Source organism: Sceloporus undulatus, chromosome 6 (assembly GCF_019175285.1).
Source record: "Sceloporus undulatus isolate JIND9_A2432 ecotype Alabama chromosome 6, SceUnd_v1.1, whole genome shotgun sequence".
Lineage (NCBI taxonomy): Eukaryota > Metazoa > Chordata > Lepidosauria > Squamata > Phrynosomatidae > Sceloporus > Sceloporus undulatus.
This window is the reverse complement of record NC_056527.1, coordinates 110760490-110772665: the sequence shown is the minus strand read 5'-3', so window position 1 is coordinate 110772665 and position 12176 is coordinate 110760490. Positions and strand designations below refer to the sequence as shown.

Sequence of the window (12176 nt, the reverse complement as noted above, 5' to 3'; positions counted from 1 at the left end):
GATGTAAACCAAGTTCAAAGTGCAAAATAGTTTGCTCTCAGTAAATTTACTGAGGGGAAGAAGCAAGGAAGGGGCAGAATCTTGCCCTTCCCAGGAAACCCAGGCAGAAGCAAACTGCTGCACTGTACCTGAGCTTTTGTGAACATATAGACAGATTGAAAAGTGCCAGATTTTTGTCTCAATCTTTCCCTTAATATTATACTGAGTTAAAATAATCTGATCTGGAGAGCTCATTAAAAAAAAGTATCAGAGTGTACCAGTAGCTGACAGAAAATATTGCAGGGGACACAAAATATGTACAGTATAGATATCTGAAAACAAAACCACAGAGAACAGGAACAAAACCAGGGACTTTCTGATCTTTTTAATCAGTCTGAATTCTCCCTTTTTGATAATTAACTTTTGCCATCTTGATAACTTGCTGATGTTGCCTGCCAGATGTCTTCTTCTTTTCATCTGTGAAGTTTTAGAGGATGTGGAAATGTAACTGGCCAACTGTCATCGTCCAGCCTGGAGGGAGTGAGGGGGCGGGTCCAACACCATCGGGACCGCCCTGAAGGGACAGAGCCCTCCCTCTATGCCAAACTGTCATCGTCCAGCCTGGAGGGAGTGAGGGGGCGGGTCCACCACCACGGGACCGCCCTGAAGGGACAGAGCCCTCCCTCCACGGCCAACTGTCATGTCCAGCCTGGAGGGAGTGAGGGGGCGGGTCCAACACCATCGGGACCGCCTGAAGACAGAGCCCTCCCTCCACGGCCAACTGTCATCGTCCAGCCTGGAGGGAGTGAGGGGGCGGGTCCAACACCATCGGGACCGCCCTGAAGAGACAGAGCCCTCCCTCCACGGCCAACTGTCATTGTCCAGCCTGGAGGGAGTGAGGGGGCGGGTCCAACACCATCGGGACCGCCCTGAAGAGACAGAGCCCTCCCTCCACGGCCAACTGTCATCTCCAAGCCTGGAGGGAGTGAGGGGGCGGGTAGGGGCTAATTTTGTATTTCAATTTTTATTGTACACCGCTATGATCATTGCGGAATAGCGGTCTATAAATAAAACCTATTATTATTATTATTATTATTATTATTAATAAGCAGCAGTGTTCAAAATGTGGAAAGTCATCATTAGTGTTGCTGTCTAGCATCTGTAAATGCAGTTTATCTTTGTTGTTGTTGTTGTTCCATTTATATTTCACTTTCCACTCACACACTCATTGTTACCAATGTCCATCCCAGGCTTCAGCTTACTGCCAATATCTTATCCTCATTTCTCAAATAAACACATTATCAAAATTGCCTGCCTATGTGAGTTCACTCCCTTACTAGTGTAGTGGCCATTGGGAAGCTTGTTCAAGGCTTGCACACAGGGCTTTGCTTCTGTGGCTCAGAGTGGCACCATTTTGGGACAGGCTGGAGCAAAGAGTTAAAGCACATGGTGGTGGGAGAGAAGTGGTGGCAAAAAAGAGCTTTCAAATTTGGAACCCTGCTTAAGCTTTGGAGCTTTGCTGGGACTTGGCTAGCAGGTTGGAGTTGCACTGCTGGTCCTGCTTTCTTTCATCAGACGGAGCGAAAGAAGAGGCAGTAGAAGAAAACATTTTTCTGTGGGAGAATGGCCCCTTGAAGCTGTGTGGGAAAGACATGTCTTCTGCTCGGAGAGCATTTTTAAAGAATGGGGTACAAATCATAACCATCATCATCACCATCATCATCTGGGGAAGGGGTATCTGTGCTTGATTGTTGGAAAGAGTCATTTGTCTTGGAGTGGCTCCTGTACTTAAAATCTTTCCCTTTCCCAGTTGACACCAGTCTGCAATCCAGTGCATGCGGCCTTTGTAAGTCTGCAATCCAGTGCATGCGGCCTTTGTAAACCTCCTACATATGCACTAGCTGTACCTTTTTCTACCCCGATAAAGGATTGACAGTCCTTCCTCTCTGGGAAGAAGCTTCTCTTGCACCTAGTTATCCTGGAAGCAGCAACTGAACAGCTGACTGAGCAGCCACCATGAGGCCTCTTGTCCACATCGGCCTTTGTTGCAAAGGTGGCACGGGGAGAGGCTTCTCAGTTGCTGCTTAGCCAGCTGATCAGTTGCTGCTTCCAGGATGACAGGACGCAAAGGGAACAGCAGCTGAGCAGCCAGGCAAACAGCAACCCAAAAGACTCTCACCTGTGCCAGCCTTTGCTGCAAGATTGGCACAAGCAAGAAGCTTTTAGTCACTGCTCAGTCAGCTGCTCTAGAGGTGACTGGGTGCAAAGGGAGCAGCAACTGAGATTGGCTGTTTTGAATTTGCAGTAAAATAGTAGATCTAATATAAAAAAATATGCCAGGGGTGTGTGTGCTAGGATTGTTGCCCAAGAGGAAAGGAGGCAGTGGCCCAAAATAGTTTGAGGACCACTGATCTAGACTAAGGTCTTGTCTGCACTGCCAAGGATACTCCAGGGGAAGCTGGAAGTATCCTGGCCTCCCTGCTGCCCCCCTCCCCCCACCAGCCTTAGGTTGATTGTTTTCTCTGCTTCATAAATAAGCATACTTATTCCGAATCTCCGTAATGAGCTTTTTCAAATGAGAACAAGGCCAGAAGGAAGGAGGAAAGAAAATGGGAGTGGGGTTCTTATAATCAGACGTACTCATGATGACATTGTTTATTCCTTACACACACACACACACACACACACACACACACACACACACACACACGTTTTTGTCCTTACATACAGTTTTGCTGTTGTCACAAGCAATAGCCTCTGCCATGTTGTTGTTCATCCATATTGCCTCACTTCAAAATAGGATCTGCAATGCCATTTTACAAACCCTATTTTGTATGTGGGGTGTGATGGGTTAGGGTTAACAGGAGCAGAAAACCTCAAGTAGTGCCATGCCTGCTATCTCATACACAGATAATGAACAAAACAAAACACAGAAAAATAGAGAGAAAAACAAGAACTCCACAACAATGGAATGAAACACTGCTCAGTTGAAAATGCATTTGCAGAGTTTATATTTTTATCTGTGCTTGGAAGAATACATGTGGCTAGCTAAATTAAACAAATTTCAAAATGAGGACTTTCTTTTGTTTCGTCTCAGCTTTTTCTGACATTTGCGAAGGCATGAAAAGTACAGAAGTGGAGAAGCAAAAAGCAACTGGGAATGGAAAGTTAGACAAATTGGCTCCATAGATTTACAAACCATAGATAACTTTTCCATGGATGAGACAAAGGAAATGGGTTCATTATTCTCCTATGGGGCACATCGAGTACAATTCTGTATGCATCTTAGATCTGACCTTCATCGAAGTGTACAGGTTTCCCACCATTACAAGCGACAACAATAAATCTATTTGATCTGTTCTCTCGATAGTTACAAGGTGGACGGGGAGAGCCTCCACTGAGCTTGCAGGTGGTGACAGAGAACTGTTTATTGCTACGCCGCAACCCGTTGCCGTAAGGCTTCCCTCCATTGCCACACACAGCAATGATTTGCTTCTTGCTGCCATGGATGAAGGAGTTCACAGCCTTGCACTGAGGTTTGGTCATCCCACGTCTTTGCATCATAGTATTACAATAACGGTTTCCCACATTGCTCCTGGGGTTGTCGTAGTGCTGCCTTAGGAATGTGTTGTAGTCGGCAGCATAGGTTCCAACTATAAACACCACTACCAGGAGCACAAAGAGAATGGGGCCAGATCCCTTGAACTGCATGGTCAGTTTTGCCAGGCCAAAGAGGTACCTGGAGAGAGAAGGAAAACCCAAGAGGACGGTTGAAAAGCTTATAATAGGAACTGCCACCAGAAGGAGCTATACTTCTGGAAATAGTTTAGAAATAAAATGCGTTTCTCCTTTCAAGTTCTTGGCTGCATATTCTGGGACAGATTCTCTCAATATTGGCATAACTAGAGATTATCTGACTTCTTTGGTATTATTTGATGCAGTCACTTCTCCTTATCCACGGGCTTTTAATTCAAGCATCTACAGTTTGAAAATATTTAAAAAATATATAAATTCCAAAAAGCACACTTTGTCTTTGTCATGTTATATAAGTTGTATAATATAAAGTTATACAACTTTACTATCAATTCTACTTAATGGGGCTTGAGCATCCATGGATTTTTGTATCCAAGTGGGGTCCTGGAACCAAATCTCTGTGGCTACCAAAGACTTACTGTACATTATCTCAGCATTTGTATACACCTCATTGCTGATCGGCAGCATCAGTCCACAGCTGAAAACATTTGGTGCAATATTCTATCTGTTGCATTTTTAAATTGATTACCCCCCTTAGTGGTCCCCTAAGAATCAGCAATTGAAGTGAAGGAAGTAATAGTTAAATAATAAAATAAATAATAAAAATTTTATTTCTATCCCACCTTTCCAGGGATCAAGGCGGCGTACAATAATGAGATTTATCCCACTCTCCCAGCCTCAGAGGATGGCAATGGCAAACTCCCTCTGATGAAATTAGTCAAGAAAAACCTATGATAGGTCCATCTTAGGACTGTCATGAGAGTGACTTGCAGGCACACAACAAGAAAGTGATGGAAGAAGAAGGTTGGGGCTTAGGGAAGGAGGGAGTATGGATCCTCCTGCCTCAAATGCTGGGAAACCTTGCACCACACTTGTCTTCAGTCCTGTTATAGGCATTGACATAGTTGACATCATTTTAACTGTCATGGCTCCATCCTACAGAACCTAGGATTTGTAGTTTGCTGTGGTACCAGAGCTCTCTGACAGAGAAGGCTAAATCTCTCACAAAACTACAAATCCCAGAATTCCATATCATTGAGCCATGACAGTTAAAATGGTGTCGAACTGGATTATTTCTGCAGTGCAGATTAGACTTGAGTTCAGCAGGAGCTCTTTTGGTTCCAAATCGAATAAGCTTATCACATTGCCCCCAGGGACATGCTGTGCGTGGAATGAAAGGGAGCGGGATGAGAACGGAAGGGGGCAAGGGATGTATTTTACCGCACACTGGAATGCTGCCACCACCACCAAAAGTTCCCATTCTGTTCCCGGTCAGTCCCAGAGGTGGCGATTTTTAGGAACGCTTCTGAACAATTCCTGTAAATCGCCTCCTCTGTGGCGGAGCAGGAACAGAATGGGAACTTCCAGTGGCGACGGCATTCCAGTGAGCAGTAAAATGCATCCCTTGACCCTTCCGTTCCCATCCCGCTCCCTTTTGTTGTGCCCCATCACATCCTCGATAAGCTACTAAGTTCCAACAATCAGTAGAGCTCTTGTTCAATGCAAAGAGTGACAATAAAATCAATTATGGATTCACAACCCCTACAGTTAGCCACTATTTATGGGTCCAGTCCACAGTCAACAGCAAGATATTAACAATAGATTTCATGGCTTTGCAACACAAGCGACACAGAAGGAACTGTTCTAACCCGTTATAGTTCTTTACATGAAAATGCTCAAATGGACCCCTAAATTTTATTCGGGGGAGGTAAAGAATGCTCATAAATATTCTTGTCCTTGATGTAAAGGGGGTCTTGATATATCATGTTGCCCAATTGAGAAAATGGTTTACCACAGTAAGAATGTTTCCATTTAGGTACTAGTTTGTATGGGGAGAGAGAGCACAACCTCCCCTTGACATTTTTGCCTTTAAAAATGTTTCTGCAGAAAAAGAAACTTTTTTGTACAGATAATGTATTTTTAAAATGGTCCTAAAGTGCGCCAAATCATCAAGAATGTGCAAAATCACTCACAATTATTTACCACTGGACACCATTCTTTCTAGCACAGGAGAGCCGAATAAGTGCAGATTCAGGGTGCATCTACACAGTAGAAATAATGCAGTTTAACACCATTTTAAGTGCTGTAGCTCCATCCTATGGAATCGTGGGATTTATAGTTTTACAAGGTCTTTAGGCTTCACTGCCACACAAAACTACTAATTCCAGGATTCTGTAGGATGGAGCCATGGCTGTTGAAAGCAACATGAAATTGAATTATTTCTATAGTGCAGATGCACCCTCAGAGGCCTCTCTGAACTCCATGTTTAATGTCTCTTACCTAGGCTGCATCCAAATTGCCGAAATGATCCTGTTTGACACCACTTTAACTGCCAGGGCTCAGTGCTATGGAATTCTGGGAAGCAGAGCTCTGGCGCTGCAACAAATGACATTTCCCAGAATTCCATAGCATTGAGCCCTGGCAGTTAAAGTGTTGTCAAACCAGATTATTTCTGCAGTGCGGATCCAGCCCTAGGTTTCATTCATTACAAACCAAAGTAAAGTCTACTCAATACAGTAGGAAAGATGACTGCATTATCCATTTTCCTTTACTCACACAGATCTGGTTTCCAAAAGAAGATGAATTCAGAGTTGAGATGAAGTGGGAAGCCGTTCTTGGAGTCCTTCCACTCTTAACTAAAGCACCCTGCTGTATAAATACTTTTCTAATATGGGGAAGGGTAGATACTGGTAAGAGGAAGTGGAGACCCCCATCTCACCACAAAAGAAGAAGTAGTGGACATACAGGATCAATTTCAGAACAGAAAACCACACAGATGACACAAGATCCTAACAGCTCAGAGCACCTTTTGCAGTTTAAATGCCCCCCAAATAGTTTTTCTCAACCTTGGATTATTGAAATGCTTTGGACTAGAACTTGCATCACGCCACCTATTCAGTTACGATGAACTGCAGGGGATGGAAGTTATGGTTCAAGCCATCTGAAGGTGAGAGGCTGGCCAAGGTGACCCAAGATATCCCAAAAATCTGAGTTCCTATATATATATATATTAATAAAACTAATCTACACAGATATAAATTGATATACATATCTAAAAGTTGACTCTGTGCGGGGGGGGGGGGGACTAGAAGCTTCCACTTCCACTTCCACTTAATCTACTTCTAAGTTTCTGTTATATCTGGTTTCATAGAACAATTGTTTAGCTCTATATTCACAACTTCTTATTCTTCTAACTTTTCATAACCTTAAAAGTTTGAAATCTGTTTAGCACAGCTCTCAGAGTTGTAGATCTTTTCTTATACAGTATTTTCATTTGTTTAAGTTTCCCATTTCTTTTTTTAAAAAAATCTACAATGGGGTTCCATTCTTTTCCAATAATATTCAAGTCTTTGTTATTTAATCTAGCTGTTAATTTGTCCATTTCACACATTTCAACTAATTTCAGCAACCATTTGCCAACCAGTGGTACTTTTTCCGATTTCCAATACTTTGCCCAAAGTATCCTAGCTGAGGTTATCATATACATTTCTATACCACTTATCTCCCAGTGTCCTAGTCTAGTGATGGTGAACCTTTTAGATACCAAGTGCCCAAACTGCAACCCAAAACCCACTTATTTATCGTGAAGTGCCAAGTCCCTCTCACTTTCCAGTAACAAACTCTGGCAAACTCTGTGTTGGGGTAACAGCACATGTGCCCACAGAGAAGGCTCTGAGTGCCATCTCTGGCACACATGCCATAGGTTCGACACCACTGTCCTAGTCCAACATTGAAACCACTAGCTCACACTGGCTCTCTTTGATGAGAAAGTGTTCTTTTTAAGGGGGGAGGGAAATACATTGTTTTTATGCTGTATGTTATTTTAATGTTGTAAACCGCCTGGATTGGTTCGCCGCAGGGCGGTATTTAATTAAAAATTTATTATTATTATTATTCTGTAATTGGGGACAGAATACTTATTTGAGAGCAAAACTCTCATTTTGTCCCCTGCCTGGTAGCTACACCTTGACATACAAGCATTCAGACCCAGACTATGCAAGTATCCAAAGCCCTATGGATAGGAAGAATTTCTGAGTCCTAGCTTCTCCCAAATTTTATTTTACTTATCTCAAACCTCTCCCATCCTGAATAAATTTGTGAAGTGTGGTAAATTTGAATCATACCCAAACTGAAATAGAAATATTTCTCCTTGGGTATGGCTGAGTCACGACAAAGCAATTGGTGGTTTGGATATTGGCTCATGTAGTGACATTCCCTCCTTGAGCCTGTGGTTAAGTAACAAATATCTGTGCAAGCCTTATGCCCTGCAAGACTGATTTTCACAACTCTTGAGCGGCCAGGGATGTAGGAATCACTTTCGAATGGAGAAACTGGTTTAGTGGAAATGGATCCCAACAGGAAGACAAAATTCATGCTTATTGAAAAACACCATATAAGTGCTGCTAAGTAACAGAAATACTATTACCAACGACACATTTATATAGGAATGTGTATGGGATTTTAAAAAATGTTTTGTCCTCATATTATAGAAAACTGGATATGGAAAGAAGAATATACAATGATGTATATTATTACTTCTGTTTATTAAAACTATTTATCCGTTGTTTTTTAACTAACCATCAGATCTCCGGAAACAAAGGTTGATAAGATGTGTAAAAACATTATTTAAAAACAAACAAACAAACAAACAAACAAACAATTACACAAAGTCATGTTAAAAACCAATTTTTATTCATGGGTTCAAAAGGATATAATGAGTGTCCATGGTATTTAGGGTTTTAAATACATTATTTTAGTAAGTAAGCCATACAACCAGCCAGTGTGGTGTAATGATTTGAACTTCAGACTACAATTCTGGGTTTAAATTGTCAGCCATGGAAACCCACTGGATAACTTTGGCCAAATCACGCACTCTCAGCCTCAGAAAAAGGCAATGGCAACCCTCCCCTCCGAACAAACCCCAGGATTCCATAGGATGGAGCCATGTGAGTTAAAGTGCAGTAACTGTATAGTTTGGATGCATCCCTCAGTGACTTTAATGACTATAGAGAAGGAGGGGGGGATTTCAATCCAAGATAAGAGGTGCTTTGAAACCCACAGCATTCAGTTTACTTAGGTTTCAAATGTCACATGGTTTCAGGAGGATTTCAGTGATCTCTTCAACATTCCACTCCAGATACAGTCAAACAATTCTGACCAGTCTTTGAACAATTATAACTTGGATTCTTCATAAGTAGAATAGGGTTAGAAGTGGAGGTTTATCTATTATTAACCAACAAAGAAGAACCCATGTAGAACAAGAACACTTTTTGGCCGGGCTGGTGGCATAATTAAAGAAATGTAAGAGAGAAAATGACATGAGACCCTGATGGAAATACATTGTGTATGTGTACGTGTGTGTGTGTGTGTGTTTAAAAAAAGAGCATCACACAGGACTTGAATAAATATGCTATGCTATTATGCTCAGAAGATCTGTGTAGCTTCCATGTCAGGGGTGCAATGAATCTGCTCTGGGCTTAATTCCATATTTGAAATGAGCAACTGAGGTTGCTGAGCCTATGTTTGAAATTATTTTGAAATTATCCCCCACCCACCCCCTTAAGCACATGACCAGTTACCTGACCAGTTCTTCTTCTTCTCCTGGTTTGGTTCCAGTTGATTCCTATGCCTCTGCCAATAACCTATTCCTAAGGCAGTGTTCTTAAAACCAAAAGCAGTGTCAGAAACAATTACTGCAATACCAAGATGCAAAGGTGTGATATGATGAGGCCAGAGTGCACAGGAGTGAATTCCTTCATCCAATGCCAAAAAGAACCAAAACAAGAGGGAAGAGTTATGGCAATGGTGCATGATGTAACCTCAACTGCTTCTCTGTCACCAACTGCAATCACAAAGAGGGCTCAATGTGAGCACCATGTAAATACAGAGAGAACATAGAATCTTAAGAGAACACCAGGGACATCCAAACCAACCCCATTCTGCCATATCAGAAACACACAATCAAACAATTCCCAATGGATGGCCAGCCAACCTCTGTTTAAAGACCTCTGAAGAAGGAGACTCTGGCCTGTTACAGACTGCCAAAATAAAGCTGCTTCGGGTCTCTTTGGGGGTATGCTATTTAAATGATGCATGCATCCTAAGAATCCGGAAGCTGCACCAAAAGCTGCACTCCGGTGCTTAGGAATGGAGTGTGGCTTTGGTGCGAACTCCGGACTCTTAGGACCCATGCATCATTTAAATAGCATACCTCCAAAGAGACCCGAAGCAGCTTTATTTTGGCAGTCTGTAACAGGCCTCTATCACACTTTGAGGGAGTGTGTTCCACTGTTGAACAGTTCTTGCAGTCAGGAAGCTCTTCCTAATGTTGAGGTGGAATTTCTTTTCCTGTAGTTTGAATTAATTGTGCCACGTCCTAGGCTCTGGAGCAGCAGAAAATGTTTCCTTATCTGCTTGCTTACAGTTACATGAGGGACCATAAATGAGGGCCAAAATTTTTTAAACTAAACAATATTTCAGGAATGTCTCTCCATCATGAGTCATGCCATGACAGTTTTCCAAGCAAGGGACTATAGGTTAACACAATGGCAGCTGCTGGTGTTGTTTGCGTTATCTGTCAAATTAAGTTTTTAAGCAGATGCATTAAAATAAGGTTTATTTTTTAAAAGAGAAAAGGATAACATCTGTCACCATGACATTTCTCCTCTGAATTTTTAAAAAGGCTCTTGACCTTTTATTAAATTAACTGATTTTTCTCCTACGTTCACCCCCCCCCGAACACTTTATCTTGCTGTGTCTGCTTTTGATACAGTGGGTTGGATTTGATCGCCCATGGGGCCCCTTCCAACCCTATAATTCTAGGATTCAGTTCCATCTTTGGGCTACACAGGCCTGGGGTTTTGGACAAATGACTGGTGTGGGCTGGGTCGGTGTTCCAGCCGTAAGGGTAGGGTTTTTGGGTTCCATAATAATCTTCTGTTGGACACAAATAAACACGTAGACCTTTGGGATGCTGTGCACTTCAAACAAACTTTAATAAGGTAGTTAGTTTCACTTCCCTTTACAGATAGATATTGGGCACTGACTTGACTCCTGGTCCTTCAACAACTCCTGGTCCCTCAACAACAAGCCAGAGTGTCTAGGTTCCTGCACCCAGTCTCTACTGGTTTATTTCTCAATGGCATGAGCAAAATGCCTTCTCCGATAGTTCGAGCTCAGCTTTCTCCCTTTCCATCGGCTGTGGCCCATGCTCCCACTTTTCTCCTTGTAGATCCCACCAGGTCCCTTCTAGGTTAGGTTGACTTCAGCCCGCTCGGCCCCAACTGGGATTCCTGTAGTCGTCTCCCAAGATACCTTCCCACCGTGGGTCGACTAATTTGACTGCTTCGTGAGGTCCGACTCGAAGATGCCCATGAGCAGCTTGTAGGCTGATGGGACTCCCCACCCGAAGGGAGCTTCTTGTTACCTGTGCTCTCCCTTGTCCTTCTGCCACACCACGCCCCCGTCTTTCGCATGCTCTCCTTCCCCCGAACGCCTCACCCTCCTTCCTTATAAGGGCCCCGGGTACCTCCCCTTCCCTCTTTGTTTCTCCACCTGTGTCGCCTTGTCTCCTCCCTCTTCTTCCTCCTTCTGGCGCCCCCCTGGTCCCTCCTGTCTGCCTGCCTGCTCCCTCGCCCGCTCAACCCGAACCTCCTCCTGCACCACCTTTTCACAACTGTGTTCTAGGGAGACTGGCCCCAGAATATCCTGGCCCATGCAGACAGGGCCTATGGAATATATAACAAGGCTGATATCTGCAAGGCCAGCAAGTCCTGTCCTTGTCCTAAAGAGGCATGTTGTATAGATTCCAGTAATTACATTGCCTAGGAAACCACAGAGAAGGAGAAACTGGCAATAGCCCAGGCAGCAGTCATGGGATTCAGATTTCATTGAGGAAGAATGGAGGCAACAAGAAACAAGTTTCCTACTCAGCATGAGAGTTGGCTGGGTTAAATTGTTCTCATCTTGATCCAATGCCAAGGTAATAGAGTGATTTTCTGTGCAGCAATTATCACTCTGTCCTGTTCTGTCTGACCCAGATCCTCCTATCTTGGCTGGAATGAAAGCCAAAGTAACTTCAGAAAGTGGCTAGCGATGTTTACTCTCTCTCACACAATTTCATTGATTCCAGATGTTCTTTTCTTCACTTAGTAACACTTACTAGAAGTTTTGACTATTCTAGATTTATAAAATCCAGAGTTTTGTCAGTGTGTAAAACACAGTTATCACTTCTGAAATGGCAAAGGGAGAGGTGGCTTTAAAAAAACATCTGAACCAGATTCTCCTGGTTAAAAACAATAACTCCAACAGCCAGCCAATTTGTCTCTCTGTGCTTCACTGTTTATTATACTTTCCCTTCTTTGCAATACGGCCTCTCATTTCCCCCCCAGGAGGTCTGAATTGCAAAATATTTTGGCTATTTTGGATTTTCTGGGAATTGGATC

The 12176-nt window shown here is 43.0% G+C and overlaps 1 protein-coding gene across 2 annotated transcripts in view; it reads right to left on the bottom strand.

The window, feature by feature from the left end:
- LOC121932624 (ribonuclease-like) overlaps positions 1-6417 on the bottom strand; it is a 47158-nt gene extending 40741 nt beyond the window's left edge. The window contains exons 1-2 of one of the 2 annotated variants that reach the window (XM_042471454.1): positions 6289-6377; positions 2974-3718 (exon numbers count right to left, since the gene is read on the bottom strand). In XM_042471454.1, coding sequence (XP_042327388.1) covers positions 3265-3690 — 426 coding nt within the window. In that variant the 5' untranslated portion in view covers positions 3691-3718; positions 6289-6377 and the 3' untranslated portion in view covers positions 2974-3264. Of the gene's footprint in view, positions 1-2973; positions 3719-6288 lie in introns of those variants that run through there. The other variant, XM_042471453.1, reaches the window with a different exon arrangement.
- Between the last annotated feature and the right edge of the window lie 5759 nt (positions 6418-12176).